Source organism: Hemiscyllium ocellatum, chromosome 6 (genome assembly GCF_020745735.1).
Source record: "Hemiscyllium ocellatum isolate sHemOce1 chromosome 6, sHemOce1.pat.X.cur, whole genome shotgun sequence".
Taxonomy (NCBI): domain Eukaryota; kingdom Metazoa; phylum Chordata; class Chondrichthyes; order Orectolobiformes; family Hemiscylliidae; genus Hemiscyllium; species Hemiscyllium ocellatum.
Window position 1 is genome coordinate 15055834 of NC_083406.1, and position 16156 is coordinate 15071989.

Here is a 16156-nt window from a genome sequence, read left to right on the forward strand (position 1 = left end):
TGTAAAGGTTCCAGGCAGTGATTTCACCGTATAAGACACACAGCCTTCCAAAGTCCCAACTAATAACAAGAAATGGACAGTTTCTTATATATTAGGAAGCATCTGGATGGGTGCATGAATAGGAAGGGTTTAGAGGGACATAGGCCAAATGCTGGCGAATGGGACTAGATTAATTTGGGATATCTGGTGAGCATGGACGAGTTGGACAATAGGGTCTGTTTCCGTGCTGTACATCTCTGTGATCAGACACAGTTCAGTTGGCTAGACAGCTGGTTTGTGATGCAGAGTGATGCTAACAACATAGATTCAATTGCATAAGCCGAGGTTACCATGGAGGACTCTCCCCTCATCTGAGATGGTGATGACCTTCAGGTTAATCTACGACTGGGTGTCTCTCTCTCTTTCTAATGAGAGAGCAGTTCTACGGTCTGGTGAGATTATGAGAACTTTACTGCACTGAATGGTACTGTATAACGCCCTCCTCTAACATACCCTACACACCAATACAGTATTACTCCATACTGCGCTGTAACCTCCTGTTAGTCCAGGCTTTTCAAAACAGAGTATTCCTCATTTCTTTATCCACAACTGCAATCTTGTTGTGTTAAGAGCATTGGAGAGTGGACATGTTAGGATGCCTACTTTGAAGAAGTTGCCTTCCTCTCCATGAACATAATTCAGTCAGGATAAGAAATTCCACTTTCAGTTAATCATTTTATTAAATCTATTTACAAAAGGAAATCCTAAATTACAAATACCAATCAGCCACAGAAACCTTACTTCGTCAGGAAGTATCTAAGCAAGTTCAATCTCCATACGCTACATCTTTCACAGATGGAGAAATGTTAAAACACATTGCAGGGATTTTCTAATTAACCGCTTAGGGTTAAAAACAAACCTATCAGATCACCAGCCCATTGAAGAACCTGCTCAATGATCACCCAAAGGTATTTCAGAGTCCCTATAGTCACAGCTGAATGACACAGGGAGCTGGTACTGGAAAGCCAGACTGGCAGCTTAATTAGAGCAGGCAGACTTATCAAGCTGATACAATCAATATTCATGAATATCACAATCAAAAATAGTTCCAACACCCCATAACCATTACGAGACTGCACAGGAGTGAAGATGACAGCTTCATTCAGCCAAGTCTAGGAGATTTCACAGCCTACAATATCCCTTCAACCTACAAAACAAGAACAGATCAGTAATGCTGCAGAAAGTTTGCTTTATAAAAAAGTCAGTGTCCCATACAGAAACTTCGAGCTGTTAGTTCCGTATCCCGTATTTGATTCATTCCCAGATCACACTCCCTAAATGATAGTCTCACACAAGATTAAAAATAATTAGAAGCAATGAAAGCTCTCCCATTTAGACCCAACACCAATGCGACTAGGGTTCCTTACATGCAGCAGGTAGCTCAGAGTCCCAGCAGTTTTATTGGAAAATATCAACCCATATCTTGACACATTTGTGATTTATACCAAAACTTATCATCAGTCTGCAGTACCAGTTAGTTCTGTCAAAGCTGAAAAACTCTGAGGTTTTTAAAAACCTATTTATCCATGGTCATGAAGTTTCAAGGTCAGTGGTTGGTCCACATGTATGACCATAACATTGGGGCTGCACGCTCCAGTCTTGGAACACAAAGCATTGTCCTGATTTTCTCCACTTTAATTCAGAATTAGAATGAAACATCACAACCACATTCCCTGAGGTCAGCTTTTAATTACAGGAGATGAGGGCTCCATATTTTCCTTAGTGACAGAGTGAGTGAATGACAGAGAGAAGAGAGTGAGAGTGAGTGAGTGAGTGAGTGAGAGAGAGAGAGAGAGTGTGTGAGTGAGTGAGTGAGTGTGAGTGAGTGAGTGAGTGAGTGAGTGAGTGAGTGAGTGAGTGAGTGTGTGTGTGTGTGTGTGTCAGTGTGTGCGTGTGTCTGAGTGAGAGTGAGAGTGAGAGTGAGAGTGAGAGTGAGAGTGTGAGTGTGTGAGAGAGAGAGAGGAACATCTGACAGATGTAAACTAACCTGCTAGTTGCAAAGCTACCATAACTCTTGATAAACAACCTGAACAAAAAATATAAAGTAACTTTGTTTCTCCAATTTTGACTGGTGCCTTTGTCTAGATTATTATATAGTACAAGTTAAAACAATAACTGAAGTTCTGGCTGTTTAAACAAAAAATTGCATAAGTTACTAATCACACTTGCAACATGTTAGAGTTAGCTTTGGTAAGTGCTGGTTTTAATCAGTGAAAATATTTGCGTGCAATTTGAAAAGTACATCAGTACATGTTATAAGTCAGACCCTCACTATGCAAGCTCAGGAAATGGGGAGAGATTGGGTTTGTGCATTTTACAATAGTCTGTCCAAATTGAAGATGAGAATTGCCAGTTGTTAGAAAAAGGGAAAATTTAATGCTGCAAACTTATTTTCCTCTCCCGCAGTAAAAGTCTTCATTAAAGAGGCAAGATTTTAAACAGAACAGCTTGCTTTTATAGTGAGCAGTGTGCACATGGTTGGAAGTCTCTTCACTGGTTCCGACCAGTCACTCATGCTGCTATGGATGAGGATTTCTGGGTTAGGGAATTAAATCAACTATCAGTCTTATCATTTCAGGAGAACTAAATCATCAGGAAAATCCTACATAGCAAAAAAAAAGCTTTTAAATATTGTCCAAGACAGAGCCACATGAGTCAGAAGTTTAACAGAGCTTGTTTGAATGCCCTTTCATCCTTTACTACAATCTTATGTCGGTTGTTTCGAATCAGTAGAGCTCCCAGTGTGAAGCCTTGCTGGAGGGGAATAGAACAAGGGAGCCTGTCTGAATCATCCCAAATATTACAGCTGAGAGTGCTTTTCTTTAAAATGCTTCTTCCTTGGATTCTGGTTTCGTCCCAGATAGGCTTCTGGTGAGAGCAGAGATTCTCAAAGCACTACCAATGATGCACTGATGCAGAGTCTGGGCTTCACCGTGATTAAATCTGTCATGAGAAAGCTTATCCTACAACTTGCCCACCTCAACATAAGAATGCACTAAACTTCACATGCATAATACATCGTTCACAGCACACGGGTTTAGAGACTGTTTCCATTGAGCCTCAGTTACAGAAGGAATTTCCAAACACACGCTGAATGTTTCACCAGACTAAGTTCACCACGAGACCAAAAGGTTAAAACAAAAATGGCCACTGAAACTGCCCAGAGACCGTACAATTCTGTTTGCAGACCTGAAATGCAACCCTCAAATGTCTAGTCAAAAACTGCTCTCCAACTTTGACTCAAATCGTTGACAATGATCAAAAGACAAGTCAAATTCCCTGATAATTATTTTCCTATCAGTTACAATTGTAGATGAAGTTATTTTAGGAAGTGCCATATTTCCAGCGCCGTGTTCTTCCCAATTGGCAATTCTACAACAAAAGGCCACGCACCGGATTTTTCAGGACATCCATGGACGGAAGAATCAGGCAAGGAGCAAATCAGTCTGGCTGGATTCCAAACCCACATTCCAGGTGACCCTAAACTTATACTGTCCAATTGCACAGCCTGGAGATTACAGCTTATAATACTCACTTGTGTGTGGAAATCCCCAGTCTGTTGTTTTATGGAAGGCGGACTCAGTTAAAATTTGCCAGTCTTTGTTAAAATAGTGAACAAGCCAATGGTAGAGGGAGGTGATGTGTGCTTGTTTGATAATTATCAGCAGCAGTTTTTCCCAGTCTGTTGTTTAAGTCTCACCTTCTGCAGGTGTAGATACTGGTTCACTATAAATTAGTTTCATCCCAAGAGAAATCATTCATATTCTTTAGAACTTTTCTAACCAGTTTCTCTAACTCCTTGCGAGCTCGCTGCTCCTCGTCCAGGGAACGCCTCATCTTCTTATTTTCCTGCAGCATAAAATTCAGAATGAAAGATTAACAAAGGCGCTGGAGCATCAATGTTAGCTGGGAATTATCTTGCACAGCCCTGCAGCCAGGGTCTGGGGACGTGACCAGAATCGCTGGGTGTGGGCAGGGTCTCCGAGGGCAGGGGCAGGGGTGACAAAGGGCACAGGCAGGGGTCACAGAAGACATGGGTAGGGGGTCTCAGAGGGCATGGGCAGGTGTCACAGATGGCACGGCCAGGGGTCACAGACAGTACGGGCATGGGTCACAGAGGGCACGGACAAGGGTCACAAAAAACGCGCGTAGGGATCACAGAGGGCACGGGTAGAACAGAGGGGACAAGCAAGGGTCAGAGAGGGCACAGGTACAGGAGAGCATGGGCAGGGGTCACGGGGGGCACAGACAGGGGTCACGTGAGCATGGGCAGGGGTCACAGAGAGCACGGGCAGAGGTCACGGAGGGCACAGGTAGAGAAGAGGTCACAGAGGGGACAGGCAGAGGTCATAAGCAAGGGTCAGAGAGGGCACGGGTATAGGAGGGCACGGGCAGGGGTATCGAAGGCCCAAGGCAGTAGTCTCGAAGGGCAGTGGTAGAGGTCACAAGGAGCACCAATAGGGCTCCTGGAAGTTGTCAACCATGGTCGAATTCACTGAAAAGTCTCTGTTCATTGAACTCCAGGTGACCTCTTTTTGGGAAACTATTTTTAAAGCATTCTTTACAAAAGATTGGTAAAACTCAACTTCAGGACTTCTGGGAGTGATCTGCAGCCAATGGCATAATTTTGTAAAGTGCAGTCTTTGTTTTAACGTAGGAATCACGGCAGCTAATTTGAGCATGGAGAGCACGCATGAAAGAACATGGAGATACAACAGAAAATAAATGGCACATACAAACTAGGAGAAGTCAACATCTTCACCTCTCCAGCCTGGTCTGCTAATCAATAAGATCATGATTAATTTGTGTGTGTTTTCAATTCCACATTCCCAATTATCCCTGATAACCCTTGATTCCTGTATCTAACAGGCCTCTATCCACCTCTTCCTACAATTATTCCACAAAACTAAGAAAGTAAAAATCTCATCTCCTTTGCTACTCCAAAGAGTGTGCAGGAAGAGAGGTCTGACCTTTATTCATGAAGCTGAAAATGTGTTGCTGGTTAAAGCACAGCAGGTTAGGCAGCATCCAAGGAACAGGAAATTCGACGTTTCGGGCCAGAGCCCGATTCCTGATGAAGGGCTCTGGCCCGAAACATCGAATTTCCTGTTCCTTGGATGCTGCCTAACCTGCTGTGTTTTAACCAGCAACACATTTTCAGCTCTGATCTCCAACGTCTGCAGACCTCACTTTTTACTCGAAGACTTTACTCATGAAGGCAAAACATACAGAAACAAGGCTATTAATGCTGAAATTTCTGGACCCAACGGTTCCAGAGATAAAACGCTTCAGTTATTGTTCTTGGATAGGAGAAGGTTCTGAGGAAATTGGATAGAAGATTTCAAAATTATGAGAGGGCAGAACAGTATGGAAGGGGAAACCCTGTTTCCACTCAGTAAAGGATCAAGAAGGAGGGGACACAGAGATAAGGTAATTGGCAAAATAACCAAATGTAATGCAAGAAAAAGCTTTCCACAGAGCGATTAGTTAGGGTTCAGAACGCTTGGCAAGTTGTGAGATGGGAGCTAGTGAGGAATTCATAAGAGCATTAGATGAGTTATAACATTCATTGAGAGGGTCTGTGAAGATATAATGAGCTGACTGTCTCCATGTGCACTGCAATAATTCAGTGACAACAAGCAAGCAGTTCTCCTGATGTTGGTTGAGGGTGAAATACTACCCAGGACTTCAATGAGAACTGTCCTACTTCATTCCATAATAGACTCATAGGATCTTTTACATACAGCTCATTAAACCATGGGGCCTTGGTTTATCATCTCACCCTCTGACAGTGCAGCACTCCCTCAGTACTGACCTACTGACACTGCAGAACTCCCTCAGTACTACTGTTTGACAGTGCAGCACTCCCTCGGTACTGACCGTCCAATAGTGCAGCACTCCCTCAGTACTGACCCTCTGACAGTGCAGCACTCCCTCAATACTGACCCAGTGACAGTGCAGCACTCCCTCAGTACTGACCCTCTGACAGTGCAGCACTCCCTCAGTACTGACCCTCTGACAGTGCAGCAGTCCCTCAGTACTGACCCTCTGACAGTGCAGCACTTCCTCAGTACTGACCCTCTGACAGTGCAGCACTCCCTCAGTACTGACCCTCTGACAGTGCAGCACTCCCTCAGTACTGACCCTCTGACAGTGCAGCACTCCCTCAGTACCGACCCTCTGACAGTGCAGCACTCCCTCAGTACTGACCCTCTGACAGTGCAGCACTCCCTCAGTACTGACCCTCTGACAGTGCAGCACTCCCTCAGTACTGACCCTGACAGTGCAGCACTCCCTCAGTACTACTGTCTGACAGTGCAGCACTTCCTCAGTACTACTGTCTGACAGTGCAGTGCTCCCTCAGTACTGACCCTCTGACAGTGCAACACTCCCTCCATACTGACCCTCTGACAGTGTAGCACTCCCTCAGTACTGACCCACTGACAGTGCAGCACTTCCTCAGTACTGACCCACTGACACTGCTGCACTCCCTCAGTACTACTCTCTGACAGTGCAGCACTCCCTCAGTACTGACCCTCTGACAATGCAAAACTTCCTCAGCACTGACCCTCTGACAGTGCAGCACTTCCTCAGTACTACTGTCTGACAGTGTAGTGCTCCCTCAGTACTGACCCTCTGACAGTGCAGCACTCCCTCAGTACTACTGTCTGACAGTGCAAAACACCCTCAGTACTGACCATCTGACAGTGCAGCACTCCCTCAGTACTGACCATCTGACAGTGCAGCACTCCCTCAGTACTGACCCTCTGACAGTGCAGCACTCCCTCAGTACTGACCCTCTGACAGTGCAGCACTCCCTCAGTACTGACCCTCTGACAGTGCAGCACTCCCTCAGTACTACTGTCTGACAGTGCAGTGCTCCCTCAGTACTACTGTCTGACAGTGCAGCACTCCCTCAGTACTGACCCACTGACAGTGCAGCGCTCCCTCAATACTGACCCACTGACAGTGCAGCACTCCCTCAGTACTGACCCTGACAGTGCAGCACTCCCTCAGTACTGACCCTGACAGTGCAGCACTCCCTCCATACTGACCCTCTGACAGTGCAGCACTCCCTCAGTACTGACCCTCTGATAGTGCAGAGCTCTCTCAGTACAAAACTGGAGTGTTAACCTGGATTATGTACTCTTGTTTCTGTGGCTGTGTTTGAACCCACAACCTTCTAACAGAGGAACAAGAGTGCCAATGTAGGACTGAGCCTTGTCCCAGTTCTAATGTCCTCATGGCTTTCACAAAATGAGTCGAGTTTGCTATTTATATATACACTAGCTCAATGTGTGCCATCACTTTAATCCTTCTACATCCTGGTCATTTCCTCCTTCCCCTGCCCACCTGCCTCTTGCCATTGTTCACATGGAAATGACATGAAGGAGTCCAGTCTGCAAGTTCCTGTTGTGATTGCTTTACCTGCTTTAGCTCCAGCACCTCATCCTTCAATGCATAAACAGTGTCCACAAGGCTCCTGTATGAAGAGGAAACTGTAAGTCACAATGGAACCGGTAAAAATGTGGCTCTGTTGAAGTGATAAGTTAAAAGTTAGAAAACAGTTGGTCCCTGCTTTGGAGGACACCTCCCACTAGTCCAGAAATTCTGGATTCCTTTTCTTCTTCATCCCATTCCCACATTGACCTCTCTGTACTCAGCCTCTTGCACTATTCCAATGAAGCTCACCAGAAACTCAAAGAACATCACGCCATCTTTAGGTTAGGCATTATTGGGCACAGCATTAGCATCATCATTTCAAATGATAAGCATGGCCTCTATTTAACCAGACAGCTGCTTTTGATCATTAATCTATTGTTACCATTTGCACCTTCTCTACACCTAGGTTTCAGTTCCTTCCTGTGCTTTTCACCACTTTCTGATATACTATATGCTTAAAGCCAGTAACTTTTTCCAGTGCATTGAATGAATCCTAAATAGTTGGACCATAATCTGTTTAATAATAAAGTAGGATACCTGTACATTAGCAGGAATGGGAATTTAAATCTCAAAGGGCCGAAATTATAATGGTCCAGCTACGATGAGCAATGACAATGATTAACAACACAGGAGAGATAGGTCAGCACCTTTCATTGTGTCTGTCGTGGGATTCCAAATGCTGGTACAGTCAGAGAAACAACAGTTTATGTTTTCATGCAACCAATAAAGCTAAAAGCTGAGGGTCTGATGCCATGTTACCTGAACAGATTTCACCATCCCGGTTATCGGTACGATGCTGCTGAAAGGCCACCCATTTCCTGTGCCTTTTCACCCAGAATGATACTGTATATTGGACACAGGGCACAGAAACAGACCATTCAGTCTATGTAGGTGCTGCTGCTTCACTGGAGCCTGTTCCCATGTCTTCTCATCTAAATCTGCCTACATCATCTCGATTCCCTTCTTGTCTAACCTTGAATGTATTTGTCTTATTCACCCTGAGCACTCACTGTGGTAGCGAGTTCCACATTCTTGGCACTCTTTGGGTGAAGCTTTGCTTCCAAATTCATTATTGAATTCTCTAGTGAATACCAAGCGTTGATGATGTTGAGTTACGCTCGTCCTCACAAAAGCACCTAATGTCTACGTATCCACTCTATTGAAATCTTTCATAGTTTAAGAGTTCTCTATTGGGTCACCCCCAAGTTTTATTCCAACAGAACATATCCAGCTTGTCAATCCTTCCATGAGACGTACACACTTGAAGCATCTCCATGGTAACATCAGGTATCTGATGGATACATGTTTCAGAGAGGGCATCCATGGGGCTTCTGAAAATCCAGTTTAGAGGGCCCGCCCTCTCTCCTTCGGGAAACATCCCACAAATTGGACTGATCGATCTACTGCTGTCCAACCAGCTAAAGGATCAGTGCTTCGTCACTCCCTAGCCCTCTCTTGGCACAACTAAGAGCCAGTACCCACAACTTGTTCACTTGCCGTCAATAATTTGCACAAATCTTTGAACTGTGCCGTACAACATACAGGAGACAGAATCATTTGCAGAGTTCTCTTACTTTTCCTCGATGATCGTTTGTCCATTGCTGTTGGTTTCTTCAACAATTATTTTCTCTTCTTCTGGTAACAAAACCTGAGGAGCAGATTCTTTACGATACGCTGTAACACAGAAGATTCAGAGGTTGAAATTACTGTCCCAAAGAAGTAATGGTCAAGGTTGGCACATAGAAAGATTAGGCATTACAAGGGTATGACTTTGATAAAAATTACTAACGTTCTGTGTGTTTGTGTTTGTTGCTCTCTGTCTGGACCTGTAAGCATTTGACTGTGTGCATTTATGTGGGCACGTGTCAGTGTGCGTCAATCTGCTCTGTATAAGTGCTGGCTCATGTGTGTTTGTGCATTGCAATCTGCACGTTTCTGTTCCAATTCTTATGCTTTTGCAGGTGTTTTTAACAGGTCAGTACGTGCTGATCCATGTGTTTGCATCATGCACGTTGGCCGGTGCCAGCGTGTGTCTGTAAACGTTACCTTTACCATTATTCCAGTGTCTGTAAAGCTATAAAACTTCAACAGAGCAGTTCAACCACCAGCTATGGTGATCATACTGGAGCGTGAAGAGAAACGTTAGCCCACTCAGAAATATCAATGTTCTGCCTTTAATGGAGCTGCCTCATTTAAGTGTAAATACATTAGATGACATTTTGATATTGCTAAAATTATGCACCAATGTTAAATATTTGAACACATTGCAATGAAGCTGAGAATAATTTGTGTTAGTGAGAATGGACTGGAGACTGATCCATGAGTGAGAGATTCTGAAATGGGTCCCATGTTTTGATGACTGTTTTGTTTAGTAATGTTAATATTTTTGTGATTTTTCTGATTCTTCGAATAATTTTTTTTAACGATTTCTAACAAATTCTTTATGTTTATTTGGAACCTTGACAATACCAAAAAATTGCATTTATATGGCAATATTCACAAGTTAAAGATTCCCAAGCAACTAACAGGAAACTAGGAACGTAATTTCATTTGTAAGGGGCAAAATGCAAGGTAGTGAAGCTGTGCACAATAAAATTCCATAAATAGCAATTAAAGGCAAAATATTCCAGATTCTGGAAATCTGAAATAAAATCAAAATGCTTGAGAAACTTAGCAGGCCTGACAGCATCTGTGGCAGAGTTAACTTTCTTAAAGAAGAGCCATATTGGACTCAATTCTGTTAATCCTGTTCCTCTCTGAACAGATTCTGTCAGATCTGCTGAGTTGCCATGAACAATAAACTGTTCTTAGTCAGCTGGGACGGCTAGAAGACGACCGATGCTCTTTTTTTTTCAAAGGAGTGGTGCCACAGGATCTTTTACATTGACACTGGGAGGGGGGAGGGGGCACGTTTCCAGGTTAACTCTTTAGCCTGGAGTATGAAGAAGGTGCAGCTGAGGGTTTTATAGAAGCAAAGGATGAAGTTTGGGGAGAATGGTGCAAATTAGCGGATGCCCTGTTTAAGTGTTGCATGAATTTATCTTCCAGGAGTAGGCTGCTGCTCTCACCTTCCTCCAAGGTCACCTTTATGTAGTTTCTTTCTAAGGTACATTTATGAGACAGACAACAGAGTCACAAACCTACAGACTACAGCTTGATGATACTGATAGAATAGAAACTGTTCCAAGTAGCTGAAGGAGATGACCAATAAGCCACTAATGGGTTTCGCTCATATCTTTACAACAGTCATTGGACCACAGGCCAGCTCATCGGCCAAAACTGCAGAGGAAGGCCCTGGACTCCAGGAGCTGCCTCCCTGACCCTTGGAGCAATGGCACACACCAGCTCAAACTGACATCGAGATAACCTAGTGTTGAGGATACCAGTAGGAGAAGCCGTGTGCCTCTGGTGCTGTCAGAGAGGAGGTGTAGTGGCAATCAAGTAATCACGGACTCTAGGTTAATGTTCTGGGGACTTGAGTTCAAATCACCACTGAAGATGGAGAAATTTGAATTCAATAAAATTCGCAAGAAAAAGGCTAGCCGAGTGGCAACCATGTAACTACAATTGATTGTCGTTTGTGAATGTGTTTTAAAGAAGAAAATCTGCTGTTGGCACCTCAGCAATGTGGCTGATTCATACCTGCCCTCTGAGCAATTAGGGACGAGCAACAAATGCTGGCCTAGCCAATGATGTCCACAGCCCATGAACAAATACAAGAAAAACATAAGCTTGGCATCCTCCCTGTGCTGCATTAGCGCTTTCAAAAAGGGACAGTAGAGGGGGATTCCCAATGGGAAACTGACTGGACTCTGTATAAATTGGGGCAAATATTATCTCCACAGCAAATGGTCCAAAGACAGATGGGTTCACGTGAGCAAATTCATCTCCAACTCAAATGAAGTCAGTTTTACCTGAATTTAGTGAGAATGAAAGAGGTGGAAATGAAACTCTGACTTAGGAGGTCACATAGTTGTAAAACAGTGTCTTCTGGAAATAAAGTATGCTGCAGACCACAACAGGTCAGGCAGCATCTGTGGAGAGACAGCAAGCTAACATTGAGTCCAGGTAACTCTTCAGTGCATTAGGGAAATGGGTCTGGGTGGGTTACTCTTCAGAAGGTCAGTGTGGACTGGTTAGGCCAAAGGGCCTGTTTCCACAATGTAGGGAATCTAATCCAATCTAATCAGAGCTCAGTACAGATTCCAGCGTCTGCAGTAATTTATCTCTCCATACCTTCTCCCTTCTGGAAGTGAATTGTTCCATGTATGACCATCTCTGATCAATTTAAACATCATGTCTAAGAAAATAGCAGCCAAACTCTCTGATGTTGGAACACTTATTTTACTGAAATTACACAAAGGAGGTTATTAGCCTGAATTGTGTCGTCAGCATAAAGACGTGCCATTGAAAAGGAGCAAAGCTGCCCACAGAATGGCAGTGAGTTCAACAGTCCTGCTTCTCCCAAGGGCGGCACGGTGGCACAGTGGTTAGCACTGCTGCCTCACAGCGCCAGGGACCTGGGTTCAATTCCCGCCTCAGGCGACTGACTGTGTGGAGTTTGCACGTTCTCCCCGTGTCTGCGTGGGTTTCCTCCGGGTGCTCCGGTTTCCTCCCACAGTCCAAAGATGTGCGGGTTAGGTGAATTGGCCATGCTAAATTGCCCATAGTGTTAGGTAAGGGGTATATGTAGGGGTATGGGTGGGTTGCGCTTCGGCGGGTCGGTGTGGACTTGTTGGGCCGAAGGGCCTGTTTCCACACTGTAAGTAATCTAATCTAACATCAGCTTGACTTTGCTGCTTGCTACATCCAACAGTATGGGCAGGCAAAAGAGAGACTAATCAACCAATCAGATTGAAAATTTCTCATGGGAAGAAAAACAAACAATAAAACGTAGGTAATACAAAACAACGGATAAATCTCTGCATAGGAAGTGAAGTAAAAACATTGATACAGTTGACAGGGATATACACATCACAACAATTTTGTTCTGATATTGGTATTTCTCCTGTAACTCTACATTACTCTCCAATTTAATGAAAAAGCATTAAAAATCCACAATTTTTAAGTGGCATGCAGTGAGAAAATGACTCCACCCTTGTAACAGAAATGTCAGAGTCAAAGAGTAATTATGAATAAGCTTTCCATTTAAAGACACAATTGCAGTTGAATGAAGGCGGCTTAGGATTCCCAATGGTTCATTCACAGAAATTAATGTGCAAATAATTGGAGGTTGAATGCAAATCTCTTATTGCTAATGTTTCTAACTGTACTGACTACACAATACACCTTCTGGGGGAACAATTAATGGGAACTCAATTCCCAGTTCTCTGTTTGAGTGGACACCAGATACAGTTATACATTGAATGTGGACAACTTTGTGATTATTACTGCCTCAAATTGAGGGACAATGATCTAAACACAAAATTAAGACTATTAGTTATAAAAACACCACCACATCTACCTCATGTCCTGTAAGACTAACAAAACTTTCAGTTATGTTTAGACTAGTTGAAACAATGTTTCATGTATGTTCTGTTGATTTGGGTGACAAAACCCTGCTTCCATCAGTTGCCCATCAGACTTAGGCTTCTTCCCTGAGCTATTAACGATCCTCCTATGGTGGTGCACACACTATGTTTCCTGTAACTTAGCTAATGCCAAATCCTTGCTGCCTCCATCCCATTTATCCCAGGGGCTTAATTTTTGATGGAAAGTTCAACTGTCTATGGCATCTAAGATCGTTTCTATTCTTGATGTCATCTCTGACTGCAAGATAAGTATCCAATCACACAATCAAGCCATCAGTGTACAGCGATGGATCACCCGATTTTGGCTCATACCTCAGTTCATTTGCTGCTGAAAGTCTCATCCTTTCAAACCTGACTAATTCAACATGCATCCTAAAATAGGGCTCATCCAAAACTCAGCTTAGTCTGTCCACTTTTTGCACCATATCCTTACTCATCAGCTCAATCTTCATGGACCGACATTACTTCCCCCACATGACTGAAGCCTCAACTGGAATTGAGATTTGTCATTACCAATGTCTACCTCTCAACTTATTAATAAAAATTTTAAACTATCTAGCACGTAAGTTACATAGTCTAGTTAAGTATCTAATCGACTGCCTAAAAAGTGCATGGAAGATCAGTTAGAACATAAAATAAACTGATATATCTGGCAAAAATAAAGTTGCCCCTACCTCTTTAAATGGAATTTCAGTACATGAGCAGCATAAAATTGCTCTCGATTACAATTGCTCTGATGGGTGCACCTAGCCTGTAATTACAGGCAGAAGTGAGAGTGACAAATTTTGTTTATGACTTCAATCATCATGGTTTGATACTCAGAATCCACACAAAACATGGAAACTTGTTCCTGGAAGAGAAACCTATTTGAAATTGTGAAATTCTTGAAAAAAACGTTAACTCAGAATTTCCAAGGAACAATACTGTTGTTTATTTTCCCACAACAGCAAGAAATTCAAGGAATCAACCTGATATTTGGTTTCGTTTTTCCAAAAACGATCTTTTCTTTTTTTATTTGTCCATTTGAGGATCTGTCTGAAGGATGTGGATTGTAAATGCAGAACCGTGCCATATCACACAGGGATATGACAACTAATATTTTGAACTTAATCTCATGCAGCCAAGAGTGGGTGAAGTGAATTCAATGCAGCATGATACTCATCAACTGAGAACAAGACTTTGCATGTCACAACCAGAACAGACTTGCTCCCATTACAATGATTGACTCTAAGAGACGCAGCGACTTGAGATAAACTTTAAAAAGTGTTAAAAGATATAGTGGCTTCTGGGAGGAAAAACTCCAACAGAGACTTGCTGGGCTGAATGGTCTGTTTTTATTCAGAGCGTTTTACCAGCAATGCCTGTTTGTCAGACCAAAACATCAATGAATTTCAGGTTGACAAAACTTGACTTACAAAGAAACCAATGCTCTTATAAAGGCATTTCTTTTTATTTAAACCGTATTTTACAGCTGAAGTGAAATTATTTATAAAACTAACACTTGGGTGTGATATATGCAAACCACAGGAGGCAGCAATACACAGACTGTACATATGCAGCACTCAAATATACAGTTTGTTCACTTAAAGGCATTTACCTTTAAAGCTGTTTTCACCAAAAATGTCACCAATCACTGACACAAATTATACAGTACAGAGGCTATTGAGCATACAACATGTTGTGTTTGGCAGAAAAATCGCCTTGTGCAACAAGACAAGATATCCAATATGACCTCATGCCACCAGGTTTTTCCTAACCCACAGTAATAAACCATTTTTGAATTCACTTTATTTTTAATTTTGCTTTAGCTAATAACAACTGGAAAATTCTCAGTACTAGTTGGAAGAGAATCTTGCTATCATACTCTGCTGGTATGATTAGTCCAGTCACTGACCTTGGATTGTCACCATTTAAACACAATGGCAAGGCTCAATTCTTCAATATAAAGAAATGGGATAATTGAGCAGCAATCACTTTTAATTACATCAAATGAATGATTCATACAAAACAATGGTAATTATACTTTAAAATCCAGTAAATCAGGGCAAAGAAACTACAGCTCTGTGGTCACACTCATGTGAGACTGATCAAATAGGTCTGGGCAACCAACTGCTTTTTAACTAAACATTGCATCTTTCCTTGGTTGTTCACTTTGAATTTTCTGAAGCTAGAGGTTTAAAATCAGTTGTTTTGGTGGCATTGCCTTGGTGTGGGTAAATCAGAGATATCGTAGAAGAGCATATTCATCCATAAAAGAGCATTATGGCCCCCTTTATGGAACAATTCAGAAAACCAGGAACCAATAGTGACAAAATCTCAAAATGTACAGGGATCTTGGATTTAAAATTTAACATGTTTAGCCCAGAAACTCTCAGATGTTGGACATTCCTAAAAGGAAACAGCATTGTATCAGAATCCCAATCTCACTCAATAACACTGTCTTTGATTGCATTTCTAACCACTGTATATTAATGGCATCTGGATTAGAAAACGTGAATGTTTTTCAGGGTTAGAATGTAAGTAGGGGTCCCTGACAGAACAGTGTATGATGGGACAGAAGGTCAGGAAACCAGACAAAGGTCAGCCTGTGCCATAACGTTGTTCAGCTGGTAACAATGCATACCATACAATGCTCCAATTTGTAAAGCTGTTGCATTTACATAGCGTTTCCCTCGCTGGACCAGCAATCAGAAATCATGACTTGAAATCCCTAACCTAACGGCAAGGTGTGAAACAGATTCACTAAATCTCAAGTTATTTTTGTGCTGAGATCAAATAAGTATCACACAAAATCTGTTGGATTCTTGTTAAAAAAAAAATCAACTGATTTACTAACCTACCTGAGGGGAAAAAAACACCTTGAGAAAAAAGAACTCTTGCTCGCTCTGATCTGTGTATGATTCCAAATAATCCCAAGAAGACAGAGATGGTGAGTCAGTCTTTCCACACAGATGAGGTTTTCAAACTTGTTGCATGTGCCAGAGAATTAATTACATGCCAAAAGCCACAAGAAAATAGTCTAACAATTCTAGTCGATACAGAAATAAAGCAAGTACATTGCCGGAGAGCTGTACACAGTGACTGTTGAAATGTCAACAACACACAGCAAATAGTGAGCAGTTCATCAGTGTTGGCTGCACAGA

The 16156-nt window shown here is 42.6% G+C and overlaps 1 protein-coding gene across 1 annotated transcript in view; it reads right to left on the bottom strand.

Moving 5' to 3' along the window:
* Positions 1-700: 700 nt before the first annotated feature.
* LOC132816363 (rho guanine nucleotide exchange factor 7-like) overlaps positions 701-16156 on the bottom strand; it is a 136371-nt gene continuing 120915 nt past the window's right edge. Inside the window, exons 19-21 of the mRNA XM_060825825.1 lie at positions 9057-9156; positions 7468-7522; positions 701-3888 (exon numbers count right to left, since the gene is read on the bottom strand). Coding sequence (XP_060681808.1) covers positions 3766-3888; positions 7468-7522; positions 9057-9156 — 278 coding nt within the window. The 3' untranslated portion in view covers positions 701-3765. The remainder of the gene's footprint in view (positions 3889-7467; positions 7523-9056; positions 9157-16156) is intronic.